General features: G+C 43.9%; 1 protein-coding gene across 1 annotated transcript in view; it reads left to right on the top strand.

The window, feature by feature from the left end:
* Positions 1–17,564, top strand: part of LOC130391474 (intermembrane lipid transfer protein VPS13B-like) — a 209,687-nt gene that overhangs the window by 2,936 nt on the left and 189,187 nt on the right. The window contains exons 3-4 of the mRNA XM_056601627.1: positions 22–165; positions 15,988–16,105. Coding sequence (XP_056457602.1) covers positions 22–165; positions 15,988–16,105 — 262 coding nt within the window. The remainder of the gene's footprint in view (positions 1–21; positions 166–15,987; positions 16,106–17,564) is intronic.

The raw sequence follows: 17,564 nt of genomic DNA, 5'->3' as shown, positions 1-17,564 counted from the left end.
GACCACTTTGTATCTTCACAGGAACTGAAGCTGCCCTTTACCTTCATGAGCGGCCATATCCACGAGCTGCGTATCCACGTGCCATGGACCAAGCTTGGGTCAGAACCCGTGGTCATCACTATCAACACTATGGAGTGCATCCTAAAGCTGAGAGATGGAGTCCAGGTGAGTTCAAACTGAAGCTGTCGTCACTAACTTTCAACGGTGTATGCCGTCTCATTTATAGTAAGAGGGGGTTGTAGAGACCGTGGGGATTTGACTTTGGTATGTTAAACATGGAATGATGGATATGGTGTCTTTGGTCTCAAAGGTTTATCAACCTGAAAAATACTGAAAGACTTCAAACGTTAATTATCACTTAAATGGTATTCATTTTAAGAACACATCATACTTTATTATGAAGGCTGCCTTTGGGCTCAGGTTCAGTGTGTTGTGACAATGATGTGGCATGTTGCCTAAGTCCTCTGCTGCTCTGATTAAAAGCATTTACATTGAGGGCATTTAGCAGGCGGCAGTCTGATAATCACATGCTATCGGTAGGCAGGGAAATGTTTACTACAGCTACAACTCAAAAACTCAACCCTACTTAACTAAACCCTATCAATCTAGTTCTGGTTTGGCTACACATTAATCAAGCCTGGATTAAAAGTTGTTAATATGACATGGCCATGTAGCATTTGCTTTTATCTTTTCGATCAGTGGCTAATTACACTTGATGAGTTGGGTCCGAGAAGGAATGCAGTGAAGTAATTGAGACAAAAAAAATAAAAAAGAACCTGAAAGCAAATATGTCATGCGCCGTTTCGGCAAAATAATGATGTCATGTCTTTTGTACAGTGATTTTTAATTTGATCTACATTTTCGAAAGCTTCGGAGATGTAAAATAGAGAGCACATTGGCAAGCTCTGCAAAGACAGGGAATGCATTTTAAAGTTTCAAGATAAAAGTGTTTCATGATTCATTCTACCAGGATTAACTATTTGTAAATGTTTTTTACATTTATCAAGAGAAGCATCTGTCTTCATGTTTGAACCCGATGGGCTTAGTTCAAAACAGATATTAGGATTTCGGCTTCCTCCTTTCAAAGGGTCCTATTCAAAACTAATGATATTAGCGCAAAATGGCTATTAAATTCCTCACATTTATCATAAATACTGTAATACTTACAGTTTTAACAAAGTCCAATGACTTAGAGTGTTTTCTTTTTTATTGTTGTCCTTATAGGTAATCATCAGAGAGGAAAACAATGATAGCTTGAGCTATACCATGCCCAAATGGAGACATGACTCTGAAACCAATTAACCCTAAGAGCAATATTTATATTATTGTGTTCAGGTAGTTAGGATTATAAATATTTCCATTCTCAAGTAGGGTGTATGAAAGACATTTTTCTTAGATTTATTTATGCAGAAGTGCCTGCTCCTACCTCTGCCACCCATGAGTCCCGGTACTGGCCAGCATCCCAAGGTAGAAGTTTCAAGGCCAGATGTCCCAGGAGAAACACATTTCAAGGGAAGTCAATTACAGCTCATTATATAGACTGCGGCAAAAAGATTTGTAACACATGAGCTGCACAGACCTAATGGTAAATATCATAGTAAGCACATGGCTACTGCTCAAGTGATCATATTTCCAGTTAATTGGACCTTTTCATATTGTTTTTGCACCGGCTTATTGCAAGTAAATTCAAAACAAGTATTTGTAACAGCTGGGCTGTGACGCTCCCCGAGAAAGGAAAATAATTATTTGGAAAATTGCTAATTACATTTTGGACAAATTATTCATTGCTATGCACACCCTTGAGACCCATTATGAAGTTGCGCCAGACCTTCAGCATAAGTCCTTGTAGCAGGAGGAATTTTAAATGGGTCGCCATACTATTTCCTATTGGGCCTTGACCGACTGCTGTGTTCTCCAGCCAAGAAAATCTAACACATTTCCGTTGAATTCCTTAATTAGTTTGTGCTTTAACCTGATATATTAATTACATTTTAACTTATTTTAACCCATGGTTAGAACATCTTAACGTTGTTTGTGGTGTTCTGTTCTTCCGACATAACTTCCTACTGAAAGAACAGTTACCCCTGTGGTTACATCCTTAGACCATCAGAAATTAAATGATATCCCCCAGGTTAACCAGTCCACTATATTACACCCGTTCAGCACTCGGCCTGGATCCAATTTTAATCTGCCCTCCGCTGGGAAATGCACTAGATTTGGCATGGTCGTAATTTGCGCTAGGGCTATCACAGTGAGTGAGCCAACCAAGTCATTTCAATGGTAGCCAATAGAGCAAAAAATCTGAAAGTTGTGATTGTGTATGGAAAGTCTTGCACTCAATGTTTAGTAGATTAACTAGGGGTTTCTCTTGTCCAGCAGAGGCAGGAACTTTGTGGTGGGCGTTGTGCGGCCAGAGTGTGGAAATGATAAATGATATAATTAATATGGTTTGTTTTCATAATTACTGTTAAAGCCTGAGCACTGACCTGTGTAAACATCCGTACCTCTTTGGAAGTTCATTAAGGGTCGTATATTTCACTAGTATTATTTGGATCTTTTAATGTTCCTGTTTCCCCAAGAGAGAGGAACCGGATAGTATTTAGGATATTCGTATTGCTCAATGGGGCCCATCTGCAAAGCACAGAGAGCAGCACACGATTATAGTTTCCAGCAAATGTGGAAAACTGGGCACTTTGCAGCACTCAAGATTATAGCTCCTTCTGCATTCTTGTTGCCTGAAATGGGCTTTAATGTGAATTATTTTGTCAGATTGTCATTGAGACTTGATTTACTCAAGACAATTAAAAAATGATTGCCCAAAGTGTCAATTTGGCATGCTTTGCTCTTGACTTTGATTACGTCATTTAATAATATTGTGATATGCTATTAACGTTTTATAGCTTTTAGAACTTGACGTTTTGTGAATTACAATTTCTGTTTTCCAGAGGATCATTATTTTTGGTGTCTTCATTTGGCCTCATGTTCTTTGTTTTGTTAAGACTGGAACTTGTGACGGTGATGTTGATGTTGAATTATTAGTGTGGACATCGCCATGTGAAATTAGGCTAAGACTTCCACTGTGCTTAATAGCTCACTATATGTAACAGGAGATTGGTCATGGGGATGAAAGGGTTTTGTAGTAGTCAAACTAAACTCTTTGCTCTTGTGCAGAAATGGTAGAAACTCTCCAAGTGTCTCCCATGTCTCTCTTGAGGAATTCAATATGAGTGTGCTGTTTGATCTTTGTCCATAAATTAAAACCACAGTCTGAATTACCTAAGAAATGAATGGGATGAAACAATGCCTTTTAAATCTATCATGCCATGCGGTGCTCTTATGGAAACTACAGTTATAAATAGACTTCATGATAGGAGTTGGCTACAGTCTTTGAGCAACACTAGACCATGTCACTGGCCTCCTGAACAACTAACTATATTTGGTACATTTATTTTCTTACATTAGGCAGAGTTTGCGTCTAATGGTTTCAATTTAAATATGGGGGGCTGCTTCTAGTCTGTGGTATGATGCTGTGCATGTGGTTTTAAACCTCAGAGCATTCAAACTTTACACCATTATGAGCAGACTGATGAAACCTTTCAGGGTGGAAAATATTTCTTCAGAGTTTATTGTGTGGCTGTGTTTGGGGGATTCTTTTCTTTTTATATTTGCAAAATCGGCAGTTAGCAACGATGCTGCAAACTTGCGTACATCGTGTTTTCCGACATCCCAGCAAAGCCCTCTATGTTAAGGAGCCAATTGACATTGGGCAAAGAGAGAGGAACCAGCTGGACAACAGTTAAAGTGAATGCTAATGCTCTCAGGCACTCGTTTCTCTACATATGTGACAAAGATAAGGGTTTGGGTTTACCACGGAGGCCGTTTAGGTTTGGCTCGGCACGCCGCTTGATCTGGATGTTTTATGGCTGCTGAGTACATTTATCCCTGATGTGGAGGATTTGATTGAGGCATTGCCTCAAGATGATTTGTGGGACATGCCTGTGAGTCTTGTTGGTTTGGCACACATTCACAACGTGGTCCTTTCCGCTGCTAGGTTCCGTCTGAACTATTTTCAAGAGCTTCACAACAGCAACCTTTTATTGTGAATTAATAATGGATAATACATGTGATTTAGGGAACCCCCTTTTCCATTCATAAAGACTTGTTCCAAGCCATGGGATTTCATTCCACCAAGGGATTTACCAGATAACTGACCATGGGCTGCTTCTGCACACTTGGATGTTACAAAGCAAGCCATCATGTGACCTGAAGATATTTATACTAAGACACATTGCCTTTTAGCATGTGACACGTTTAAATTAGACCCATCAACTACATCATAGGTCTTACAACATTGTGACCTCCCATGCACCGTCTATTCTTCCTCCTGTAGCTACTGTTTTCTGGATGATACTGCTCTACCACTACCAGTTGTGGTTTCCCACCCAGAGTTGAATCCACAACCCACTGCTAAGGAAACCAAGGATATTTGCAATGCTCCACAGCTGTCAAAGTGCATCTCCTTGTGGTAAACCTTTCCACTCCTGCATTAGTGTATTGTGGACATTGTTTAACCGGGAACCTTGAGGCAAAATGACATTCATCAATTGGAATCGAGTGAACTGATAATATGGGATGGATTAGAACTTGGTTATCGCACCACTGTATTGCGCCTTTTAAACAACTGTTAAGACAGTCGACTTACAATCACAATAACATTTTCTCTCGATCTTTAACAAAGGCTTCATTGGAGGATTGGGACCATTCTCCATAGTGCCCGGCCTGCTCCCATCATTCGTCCAAACACAAAGCACCAGAAAACCAGCTTGTGGAAGTTTGTAATTAGATATTACAAACTGGATAATCTTTCTCCCAATGCATTCCGGAAATCTTGCCTTTGATTCCTCTGCTCTCAGGGAGCAAACGGCTTATTGAGATTACTCAATAAATCAGTGTGATCATCAGCTCTGCCGGGCCTTGTCTTCAGGACCCACGGCTTTGGATAAGCTATGTTTTTGTTTCTTAAATTCAACCTCCTCTAGTGGTTTCAAAACCCATTTCAGACTTATGGTAAAAAGACAGGGATGTCACAAGACTATCATCTCCTTAGGAAATTTGGGAATTTTCTCTGATGAGAGACAGAAAGTAAGACCAAGACTAAAACTTAAAATAGACAGGAGGCACGATGAAAGAAAAAAAGAGAAATGTCAACAAAAGGAAATGAATGAGTATCAAAGAGTAATCTTTAAGAGCTGTTCAGAAGGGCTATGGCATTACTTCAATGTAAGATCAGCTTAAAATAGAGAATTATTGCAATAGTTGTGGAAGAGGAGACACAGATTGTTTACAATGTGTCAGACCTTCAGGTAAACGTTCATGAAAGCCAGCCTCCTTTGTTTGTTTTATGACCCCTCCCTAGCTACCACTGCCGCCCAACTCCCGACATGTCCCATATGGCCCTGAATTGACCAAGCAAATGTATCAACAGTGTATCAACATTTAGACAATGCTTTAATGAATGTTGTGCATTTGAACCATACCCTTTCAAGTAAGTTAATGCCATTTAATAATTACATCACATTTCAATATAAAATAGACTGGATTTTAAATAAATACAGAGCTAGTTGTGAGATCCTCTTTGTTTTTCATCTTTGTTCTCGGTCACAAACATTAGCCTTGCATCATCCCAATCCACTGGTATTCTCCCCTAGTGTTCTGACCTGATCTAAAGCATCTGCAGCGGGAGCAGAGTGTGTCGTTTCAGCAGAGGAACTTCTGCCTAGCCACCATTATCTGTTGAGTCAGACAGGCTACATAACTTTGCCTTTGACTTATGTGACTTTGTGGTTTAATTAAGATTGGGAGTCCCGGTGGTTTGTGGTTCCCTTTACTTCTCAGACAGTTTTCAGACACAGGAAAGAAGCTTTAGGGGGAAAAGTTAAACCCAGTGGTGTCCTGTATCAAATGAGTCAAGCACTGATCAATACACTCTGGGCAGGATGCTGCTACTTCACTGCCTAATCCCTGCTCTCAGGCCATCCGGACTACAGTCACCCTTTAGTGGAAGCCATTAAATTCGTTGTGCCGCTGGTTGAATTGTACTGTGGAGAGAGATTACATTACAATTAGGGTTCACTTTCATTTAACTTGGGATTTCGGTTTAGAAAACTATTGGTATTAAGAACAAAATTGCTTATCCCCTGGCTAGTGTTTTGTTTAATTCAGCCATTCAGTAGTATAAGGTTTTATGCTCAGCAAGCTGCACCATTTGGATCAAAAGTTTGAGGTATTCTTTGTGTATATTAGAGGGCCACAGCTTTCCATTCTGTTTATATGTCTTGCACAGGCTAAGGCCACCATCGTTGGCCCATTTCTCACTACACTTCTCTTCATGTCATCACCCATTACCGCTTTTATAGAGACGGATACATCTGACATTTTCTTTTACTTTGGGTGAAACAGAAAGCTATTAAAAGGGGTAACACAGTAACTGGGAGCCCCCGTGTGTAATTTCTCAGTGCAGAAAGGTAGGCTTGTATGACTCCATGTTACACAAACCGTGGGTGGTCCTTGTTTAATGTCCCTGGGTGAGTGCGTGCGCCATTTAGCAGACCCTCACCCCTCTGACCTATGAATGATTCCACTCTTATTATAGAAATAATGACGCCATATAAGGCAGGATGCCTTAAGCCAGTAAAACGGGTTGTATAGAGCCAGTCGGTAGCTAACCACTTGACTGAACAAATCTTTGATGTTGCCTTCACCTATTAAAACACAATTCTGTATACCTTACATGTCAACCTTGTTTAGTGCAGCAGAGTGGGCTTCTAAGGCTTATTTAATGGAACTCAATGTCCTTGCTGTCTTGTTTTGGTAGGAATATCGGAAATTAAGAAATGTGTATATGAAGAGTTGTTGGTATTTGCTTTTATCTTGGCAGGGGCCCGGTCCCCTGAGATTAGCGGAAAGAGAAGGAGAATGTTATATGAATAATTGAGCCACTTGTTACTCCTCAAGGTGGGGCAGGGAATGAAAGGTGATTGTGTGCAGAAGGCATATGGTTAGTTGAAGAAATAACAAACAGGGCCCACTTGAGGGAGAGTAACGCCTCGGCTTGAGATGGACCACATTGCTTCTTTAAAATGACCAACATGATAAGAATTTACATGTGGCGTAGCTGAGTTGTAATACAATGAAATATTCAGGGGAAATTTGTTTGTGATTTACAGCTGAAACGCAGGCCAAGGTGGACATTGGAATATTGGGCTTTTTCCTTGGCGGGTGGGCTTGCTAATAGATATCAACGACTACACCTCTCCCTGGCCACCGGCCAGACACACGCCTGCACTACTGGACGCATGCATTACTCTTCTCCCAATCATAGGGAAGACATGTTGTTTTTGTTAAATTCAGTCAAAGATGATGAATTGATCAACATCAAAAAAAACTTTAGATTTCAGATCCAGCAAGCTCTCTGTCCACAAACGTTTGCTCCTGTCTGCTTTGAAAAAAAGATCAACCCGCGTACAGACGTCCATCTCTCATGTAACTTTATGTACGCTGCTTCTGTTCCACTGCAAGCCGCTGTATAAAAGCTGCATCACCGCTATGGCCTGCCGAGTTCCGCGCCGTGTGTTCCAGCGCTGCAACATGGCTTTGGTATTTCTCAACACTGGGGGAAAGTCCTCTCCCATTTCTCTCTGCGTGATTTATTCTATCTCGCTGGATGCAGAACATCGATGCTCTCCAAGAAAGTCTCAGGTCCTTCTGCCGTGCCGAACGCCTTTCCACCAGCTGCACCTCACATGTGCAATTAAGCTGTCAGGAGTAACCTCGGCCACTACTTGTGCTGCTCCTGGAGGCTGGTGAAATAGTAGGTTGCCTGCAGGGTGCTTATGTCTTGTATCACATCGCTAATACTGTGTGGTGAGCTGCTGCTGCTGCTGCTGATGATGATGATGATGAAGGGCAAACCTGGAAAAGCAGGAGCATTTCATGTGTGACAGATGGCATTCGGTAATGTTCATGCTAAAATGCAGTCCTACCACTAGTTGTCAGCAATTTACCAACATTGAGAAAAGGGGTATTTTTTGCATGTGAAATTATGTGGTCAAAACACTTTGGCCATTGTTATAAGTTTGATTAAAATGAATCAATATTACTGTTCTCTTCTTTTTATAAATCGTGTTATATTTTAGATAGAAAAAACATGATGCATATATTTAGCTTAACTGTGTTCAATTAGTGTGTGTGTGTGTTTGTGTGTGTGTGTGTGTGAGTGAGATTGTAGCTTACACACATTGCAGTTATTAGTGTTAGGAGGTAGCTAGGCCAGCGTGAGCAGCATGCCTCACATGCTCAGCCTGGGCTTGTGGTTAGCTGATGGAGAGATCTGAAGAACCAGAGCCTCTCAGATCTCATTCAGGAACAATTTCTCCCACTCGACCATCCTTGATTTCTTTTACTCTTTTTCACTCTTGCTGCCCACCCCACCTCCCAACGCCCTTCTTTTATCTCATTCTCACTTTTCCTTGTCTTTTTTTCTGCCCCTCAATTTGTTAGCTTTTCTCCACTCATCTTAAATTCTTGCATGCTTTTTTTTTCACTGTGACTTCCCCATTTTCTTTAAGCTTTTGGCACGGATCTCCGATTTATTTGAGTACAGTTCACATATGTGACTGGTAAAAGAGATCAAGAAAATGTAAATGATAAGACATAAGTTGTCTCGCTTCTCTGTTGGTTAATCTATGCACCTTTTATCACTGCTACCACTCTTCAGCCTATTTCTTGGCCACGTATCAAAGATTACAGTCAGTAGAATTCCCCGTTCTTTGTTTCAATACATCAGTAGAACATAAACGCTGCCAGTTGGGATGGGAGAGACATCATTTTTAGCTCTGCCTTTCAAATCTGCCATTTCGTGAGGAAAGGACCAGCTTTATTTCATAACAAATCAGCTTTACTTTTTAACCAATTAACCCGATTAGAGACGCACTGCTGGCTGTGAGATCTGCCTAATCAGATTAATGGAGAATTAACTCTTTAACAAGAACAGTGACAAGTTAACTACTGTACCGTAAAGTAGAAAGATTTCTGCCGGTTTAACGACAGTTTTGTGTGCAATCATGTGGCGTTTAATTCTACAATGTTAAATAAATGGCTGTTAATCGGGTTACTCCCAAGTGAGGATAGATATGGCTCCGATTGTCAGATTGGTAAGTTTTGCACTGATCGCTCCAGGTGGACCCTGTTGTGTTTTTTAAAGGATTAAAGGATGTCTCTGATGGTAAACTCTGGTTCATTTCTCCGCAGGGTATAGCCCGTTTAACCCAGGCGCTACAATCTCTTACCAAGGTAAAACAAGGGCCACACAAACTGTGGCCAGCCATGTCATCTGAGGTCAAGTCGGACCAGGCCCATGAGCACATTGGCTGAACAACAAGAGGTCCAGCTAACTCTGGAAGAACAAGTCAGAAGCCCTGGTGCAGCGCTCTCGGTCTCCGCAGACTCGCTCCCTGTTTGTCTTGATTGTTATTCTGGGCATGTTGGAGGCAGATATTAAACACGGACAGTTTGACTTGGGTACGGCAGGGGCCCGCTTGGCAGAGACCTCCTCCATGACATCAGCAGGACTGTCGCTCGGCCATTACGCCGGGTTCCAGAGCTAAATAGTTTTGTAATTGTGCTGTTCTTTTGGCAGTTGCCTCGGGAATCTTTTCCATGCCCCACGCCGCCCCCCCACACCCCCTCCCCGTGCTATTCAATGAACATGATATATTTTTGGGCTTCTGAAAGAAGAGAGGCAAATGCTTGGAAAATCAACCAAGTGTTTTTGTTGCAACAGTTCATATGGCTGAAATATGCTTAGTAAAGCTTCTGCCATTACAGGCTACGTAAACACGTCTGCCATTTAAAAAAGGATACAGAGAAAGCCCACAAGTCTGACTATTCCTTTTTTGTGGCTAGGCTCATTATGAAGGTATGGGACGTTGGGATAAAAGACACAAATTACAGATAATTCATTTGAGTATAAAGAAATAAACAAGAGTTTCAAGTAAACGGGGCCTGGGTGTGTTTTGCTGACTCTCCTTCATTGAAGTCAAGGCAGGGGTGTTTATCTCGCCGATCCACATGACCATGAATGAGCAGAGTAGTCGGGTTGCGGTGCGGGGCTGTAAAGGAGAAATATGACTTGGAAAGAGATTTAATGGAGATATTAAAACGGCCCGCTTTTGAACATTTGGAAGCTACGCATTAATTGTGAACATTCAGCTGAAACTTGGTCTCCTGAATTTTCCTCCTTAGATTGAAATTCTATAGTACTGCAAAGATGTTAAAGACTACAATGGCCTAATCATAAAACCTTTGGTTGTAATCCAAAGTTTTTAGTACTCCTAATTGAAAAAAGTGATTTTACAACCAGAAGGGATTTAGAGGAGATGTTTTTGAATATATCTATTCAGAGTATTTGGTGTGTGTGTTATTATAACTAACACACATTGTGTGTGTGTGTGTGTGTGTGTGTGTGTGTGTGTGTGTGTGTGTGTGTGTGTGTGTGTGTGTGTGTGTGTGTGTGTGTGTGTGTGTGTGTGTGTGTGTGTGTGTGTGTGTGTGCAGTGCACGCTAAAGTTTGAACAACACATTGAAGGCTAACCATCTCCCATGATTCTGTTCTTCATCTCTCTTGTGCTTGCTTTTCTGCGGAGGTAGGCAGAGGTTCATGCTTGTTCATAAAGCTCCATGCTTGTGAGAAGGTGTATATGTGCATGTGAAACCATGCATCTATGTGTTTGTGTGTGAGTTGAGTATGTGAAACCCACTAGTTGGCAGCAGAGCCTCAATCTAGTCGACTGCTGTCTGCTACGGTGAGAGCGAGACCAAATGTCTTTAATCTCAATGTAATGGCTTTCTGCATTTATTACAGTTTCATTAAAAAGCCATTAGTGGCTAATTTTAAGCCGGTCTGATGGATGTGTTGGAAGCCAGGGGAAGAGGAAAGTGAATAGAGAATTTGAGCCAATCGCAATGCCTTCATTCTCCTCCGCTTGGCAGAAGCTTATGAAGTTAAAAGAAGCGACCATGTACAGTTTTGTCAATGGGTCTTTCCCATGAAGTGATCTGTAGCTCCCATCGCTATTAGTGCCAGATGGAAGCTTTAGCAAGAACCCGCCCCTGGTTCCATGATATCATAACTAGTATAGTATAATGTCCGTGTTGCAAGCAGTGGTATGTGGAGACATGGAGCTAAGGCCTGAAGAGTATGTAATGCATTTAATCTGTTGATCGATAAAATGAAAACTAAATTAGAATTTTTCAATCAAAATAAAGTGAGTAATAATGACCTTCCGACGGAGAGAAGGTGTGTGTGTGTGTGTGTGTGTGTGTGTGTGTGTGTGTGTGTGTGTGTGTGTGTGTGTGTGTGTGTGTGTGTGTGTGTGTGTGTGTGTGTGTGTGTGTGTGTGTGTGTGTGTGTGTGTGTGTGTGTGTGTGGCAAGACGTGAAGGTCTGATTGCTCTTCTCTCCAGGGACAGCTCTCGGTGGGCCATGACATGGAGGACAAGGCCTCAGGATGTCAGGCCTGTGTGTGTGTGTGTGAGGTGGGGGTGCTGCGTCTGAGATAAGGAGCTATCGGGTTGCAGTCATTTATTTTCCCACTCCTCAGGCGTTGGGCCCTCCACTGCCTGGCCTCCGCTCTCCAGGCCCGCTGCTTTGAAGTCAGCATGAGTTCACCAGCGACCTGTGGAGGAGCAACAACAATAACAGAGCACTTTGTTTAGCCAGCGTCTGTCTGCTGCACGCTCCCATTAATCCACTGAAACAGTGTGAAATTGACCAGTTTTGAAAATGTTTGGGTTTTTCAGATCTGGCAGTTATTGGCCAGCAGGCATGGAAGCATGCAGCTCAAATCCCTGGCCAAGACTTTTTCTTGTGCTGCATGCTAAACGTCTGAAAAAGAGGAATTGGGTCTTCATTCGTGTGGAAAATTTAAAAAATGTCATGTTTATCTGAAATGTCTTCGTTGGCAAAAGTATGTTGACATGAGAACCTAGGTAAAAACGGAAAAAATTGACACTCTTCACCTAGTTTTTCCACACACTTGACACTTCAATTTATTTGGCCAACAAATAATTTTTCCATATAAATCCACTGGAAGTGTTAAAACACACGCAAAAACATTATCCTCAATAATGAACTACACATGATTGACATCTAATTTACATAATTCCACAAACAATTACTTTACACACTGCAGTTAAACGGAAGTTGACAACTTGTCGGTTTACGTAATTTAAAACGCAACTAGCGATCAAAATAACTGTCAATAAACAACCTGGGGGATTGGTCGGGAGGGGTAGGCAGTGGTCTCCTGATACACTGAGCTGCTAGGGTTTGGGGGTCTGACCCTCCAGACAGGCTTGACACTGCCTTCTGGTCTCTAACGGAGCCAGACGTCTGCAGGATGAGAGAAAGAGAGGGTCAGGCTTGGCCTTCCTGTGCCCTAACCCTCCATGGGTGCCCACTTACCCTCTGAGTAGGGGGTCCGCCTCGCCTGTCACTCACACCAATCTTCCCACCATGCTGCCTTTCCCCTCTCTCTGCTTTCCCCTCTCTCTCTCTCTCCCCTCTCTCTCTCTCTCTCTCTCTCTCTCTCTCTCTCTCTCTCTCTCTCTCTCTCTCTCTCTCTCTCTCGCCTTCTCTCTCTCTCTCTCTCTCTCTCGCCTTGTCTCTCTGACGCCTTCTCTCTCTCTCTTGCCTCTCGCCTTCTCTCTCGCTCTCAGATTCTGTCTCTCGCTCTTGCTCTCACTCACTTGCCTTTTCACCCTCTCGCCTTCTCACCCTATCTCGCTCCCTATACCCAGTCACAGTCTCTTTCCTAAACTTTCTATTCAACAGATCCGTTGTTGTGGCTGCTACCCTAGGCCCCCTTCCCCTTCTTCTGCCCCCTTCCTCCCCCCTAGCGACACTGTCCCATCCAAGGCCTTGCCGTTGCATGGCAGGGATCAGCTTACCCGGGCAGCAGCTGAGACAGCCTTCATTTGTCCCAGGGCTTTCCTCTGGTGAGGCATGTTTCGTCCCCAGAGTCCACCACACTGCCCATGGTGACACTGAGCGCTTAATTGCACTACCGCCAAATTCGGCAGCAGGGTCTGTTTTTAGTGGCGGCTCGGAGTGGTTGAACTCAATGTACTTTTGGCCGGCGGGCCTCGACACATTCCTTTAGATGGAGATATCAGCGAGTTATGGAGCGAGTATTTATGTTCAGGAGGAGGGCTTGCCCGAGTCATCTTGAGAGCGGCCTTCGGTTCTTCACCACAAAGTTGCCGTAAACACAGTGCAGTGACTCTGCGTCGGAAGTGACGGCAAGCTGTGTGTGTGTGCGCGCGTGTTTGTGTGTGTGTGTGTGTGTGTGTGTGTGTGTGTGTGTGTGTGTGTGTGTGTACGAAAATATTTAGTAACGTATCAACATGTTATTATTTGACGATATCTTTTGACTTGGGACCTTGATGAGCTATTTATTATTCTTCCCCCTTGTGTTTATGGGTTCCCTCAACTTGAAGATGTTGAGGTAAAAAAAATCCCAAACCAAGCCCACCGCGTCTGTGATGTTCAGCTCTTCCTCCAAAAGGGCCATGCAAGTGTAAATATTTCTTTCACTACTCAACTGGCCTGCCATGGTTTGGCGGTGGCCTGTTTACACTCCCACACTGTGCTGAACGTGATTGCTCTTTGAATGCGTCTGCAGCTTAAATAATGCAAGCTATGTTTAAAATCAAATCTTCGTTGGCCTCACGCGAAGGAGATGCTCAGTAGCAGCATCATCATCATCATCATCTGCCAGTGGCATCACACTAGCAGTGGTGTGTGTGTGTGTGTGTGTGTGTGTGTGTGTGTGTGTGTGTGTGTGTGTGTGTGTGTGTGTGTGTGTGTGTGTGTGTGTGTGTGTGTGTGTGTGTGTGTGTGTGTGTGTGTGTGTGTTGGTCACAGGTATCACATAGTCTTTCTCGCGTATTTGTTGTTTCTGGGTGCTATGCTTATCTATATGTGGAGGTATATACCCAGCAGTTGCATGCATTCATGGGGCAGCCAAATGTGTTTGGTTTTGACACCTCGGCTGTTTACATTACCCAGGATAAGGGGTTGACTTGACCCCCTCTCCCCCACACGCACCCCCACACACACTCGCATTCCCCCAACACACACAGAAAAAGCACCCCAACACACACCCATCCAAAGCACTCCCCTAACACACACACACACACACACACACACACACACACACACACACACACACACACACACACACACACACACACACACACACACACACACACACACACACACACACACAAACGGCCCCCACCAGCCCCACTCAGTTTAAATGCTAACCACATGTGATCCCTCCCTACTCCTCGCTCCACTGCAGCGTGTGTCTACCTCTGCGCCCCTGCTGACGGTGAAGATTACCGCGCCCTAATCACGCCGCACTGCGAGGTTTACTCTCACCTTTACCGTTTGGTTTTCTTTCCTTCTGACATCGTACTCTGTTCCTCTTTTTCATGACTTGTTTTGTTCCTTTTTTAATGCTCACCGTTTCTTTCCTCCCTCCCTCTTCCGTTGATTAATCCGTTCTTTCTTTGGCCCATTCGTTAATCCACAGCCCCCCGTTGTGTGTGGATGGGAAGACGACAAGGTATTGAGTCATTGGTGGAAAAGAGCAGAGGGCAAATAGAGAAGCAGTGAAACGTTGTCCCACTGTCATCACGCCCAAGGGCTAATCCAAAGTGAAGGGGATTTGGAGTGCAAACTGTCTGTACCAGTAGTTGGAGAAGTAGCTTATGATTTATCGTAAAAACCAAGCCCACCAATGTTATTCCTGCGATCATGCTCCATTGAGTCCAGGCCTGTGAACACAAACTGTTCTCCCCAAGACCTTTTACGCCATGAAAAGCCAAAACTGTCATTAGAAGTCAGTCATTTTATGTACCATATTTTTTGTCACACACAATTTGCACTGTGAATTATTCCACCCGTCCCGCTAAGTCATTAATACGGCTGCCAGCGTAGTTGCGTGTAGCGACGTCATCTGGGCCAGAGCCTTTTAATTAATGACCTGGATTCCCTGCTAATTGCTCAAAGTCACCGGCGGTTCTCTGTGGTCCGATGGCAGGAATAATATATGAAGCTGTGCTGGTGCTACTTAGAATAGATTCCCCCCTTAGGAGTAGTCCATGAATCACTTCTCTGGAGTCGCCGTTAACCCTGCAGTAGATGTAATAAAGGTCAATGGCCTGCCTGATAGACACAGTCCACTGCATCGTGACCCGCCGACCTCACCACTGTTTCTCCTCCTGTCCCCATTGTTTTGAGTTCAGACCTCCATCGCTCTGCCACAGAGCCCCCTTGAAGCCCCGGCACTCAACGGGCTGTAGCAATAAATAAAGACGCCCCAATCTCGGCCCATTTTGTTTATCTTCGGGCTCATCTCTGAAGGGGGATGTCCATTTCCTCCTCGTACTCTGAACACACACACACACACACACACACACACACACACACACACACACACACACACACACACACACACACACACACACACACACACACACACACACACACACACACACACACTGATGGGTGTTCTTGTTGCATTCCAGGGCTTAACAGTCCCCTGGTCTCTGAGTGCTGATGCCATGCCCTGGTTGTGGAGAGGCCTTCGCTCCCTCATATCCAGGGTCTACAGTTTATTTGTAGAGCCGGTTGTAAAATGGGGAGGGGAAGGAGGAGGAGGAGGAGTGGTTTAGGATCTCGTTGGGTGAAGATCCCTGCATACATACACACAGATACCCCCCCCCACCCCCACCCCCTTGCATACAATCCTTCTCTCAACGACTACTACATAACAGTCATTAAACGGCTGTGTGTGTGTGTGTGTGTGTGTGTGTGTGTGTGTGTGTGTGTGTCTGTTTCTGTGTGTTTTTCTTCAACCAGGATGACCATGAGAGTGGCTCCAGCTCCACGAGCCGCAGTGCCTCAGACAGTGTCAAGGCCCAGGCCAAGCCCCGCAGGCTGCAGCAGGCGGCCCCCAGTGACCCGGACCTGCCCCCAGGTGAGTGATGGCCCCGGGGCCCAGCCGGGCTACCCCGACTCCCTGCTCCGGGAGTGACCCGGCGGTGCATGCACGGGCTCAGCGGGGGAGGACAGGGGATGGGAGCGAGAGACCGAGAGAGGAGAGGCTGTTTACACTAGGCGGAGGTGTTTTTTTTTCATTTTTACAATCTGCCCCCTTTACGGTTGCTGGAGCGTGAATGCTATCATCGCACAATGCAAATGAAGAGCCGGCGTCACAGCGGGTACCGTCTTTACACCCTGATAGCAGCAGCAGCCCAATACTGAAACATGTGAATGAGAGCTGTCATTGGTGCAGAGGTTTTTTGGAATCCTGTATGAAGATGCAGATGTGTTTTATTACCGGTGTTTGTTCCAGGGAGCGAGAGAGAGTGAACAGAAGAGGGGGGTGTCCGTGTGATAAATTGCTGACTGACGTCTCTTATCAGCAAGGCCACTTGACCGAATACCTCCTACAGGGGCCATGGATTCCAAGCCTGCCTCTCTTCACACCACCTCACAATGAGGGCCCTTGTTTAGCTCGGACAGGCCTAACGTCATAACCCTTTTTATTATAATAGTTTATTTATGGCTTTGCAAATGAACGCTGTTAGGTAATGTTTTTGAGAAAAAGAAATCCACAAATGGGGCCACCCAGAATGTATTCACCTTTTTTGTTTAAATAAGCCCCCCTATATTTGAATTATACATATATTTTAAAACAGAAAAAGCCACAATGATTTAATAACTAGCAAACGACAAATTATTTTTGTGTTTATGCAGTCTTGTTCAGAGAAGTTACTTCACAGGGCCTGGAAACGGGTGGACCACCTTTATTATGAAGTAATACATTTTATTTTTTTTTACTGAGGGGATGGTTTTAGTTTTCATGCTGTAGAGAGAGACTTGCCCTCTGGGTTAATCTTATTAATTTACTCTCCTCCCACTATTGTTGTAATCTGATGTTTTACAGTCATAAGGTTTTATTGTGACCACATCTGGGGCTTCTCATTTGTATGTAAAACCCCCCTCCCAAAATGAAAATAAATAAATAAAATAAAATATATTTGACGTATGATTCCGAGCCAATGCGTCTTAACATAGTACTTAAAAGTTAGATTAAAAGCTCTGGCTCATACAATAAACGGGAAAAAAACATATATCAGTTAAACGAAACTCTAGCGAGGGAGATGGAGCTTTTAGGATCCCGTCACAGTTTAACGCCCAACCTGGAGTCCCTGATCCCAGAGCCCCATTACGTATGTGGACGTATGTGGACGTATGAGCCTGTTCTGCTGCTGCAGTCCGGCTGGTTGTTCCTGGGGAGGATCCATTTCCAGGCCTGACGCTATGAGATAATATCTCTCCCCAGCTGTTAAAGCAGGGAACCTCCCAGCCCAGGGCCTCCCTCTGGCCCGACTTCAACACATCTACTCCTGTGTCTGCGTGTCTGTGTGTGT

Source organism: Gadus chalcogrammus, chromosome 11 (genome assembly GCF_026213295.1).
Source record: "Gadus chalcogrammus isolate NIFS_2021 chromosome 11, NIFS_Gcha_1.0, whole genome shotgun sequence".
Classification (NCBI taxonomy): domain Eukaryota; kingdom Metazoa; phylum Chordata; class Actinopteri; order Gadiformes; family Gadidae; genus Gadus; species Gadus chalcogrammus.
This window is presented reverse-complemented; position numbering and strand designations above follow the sequence as displayed.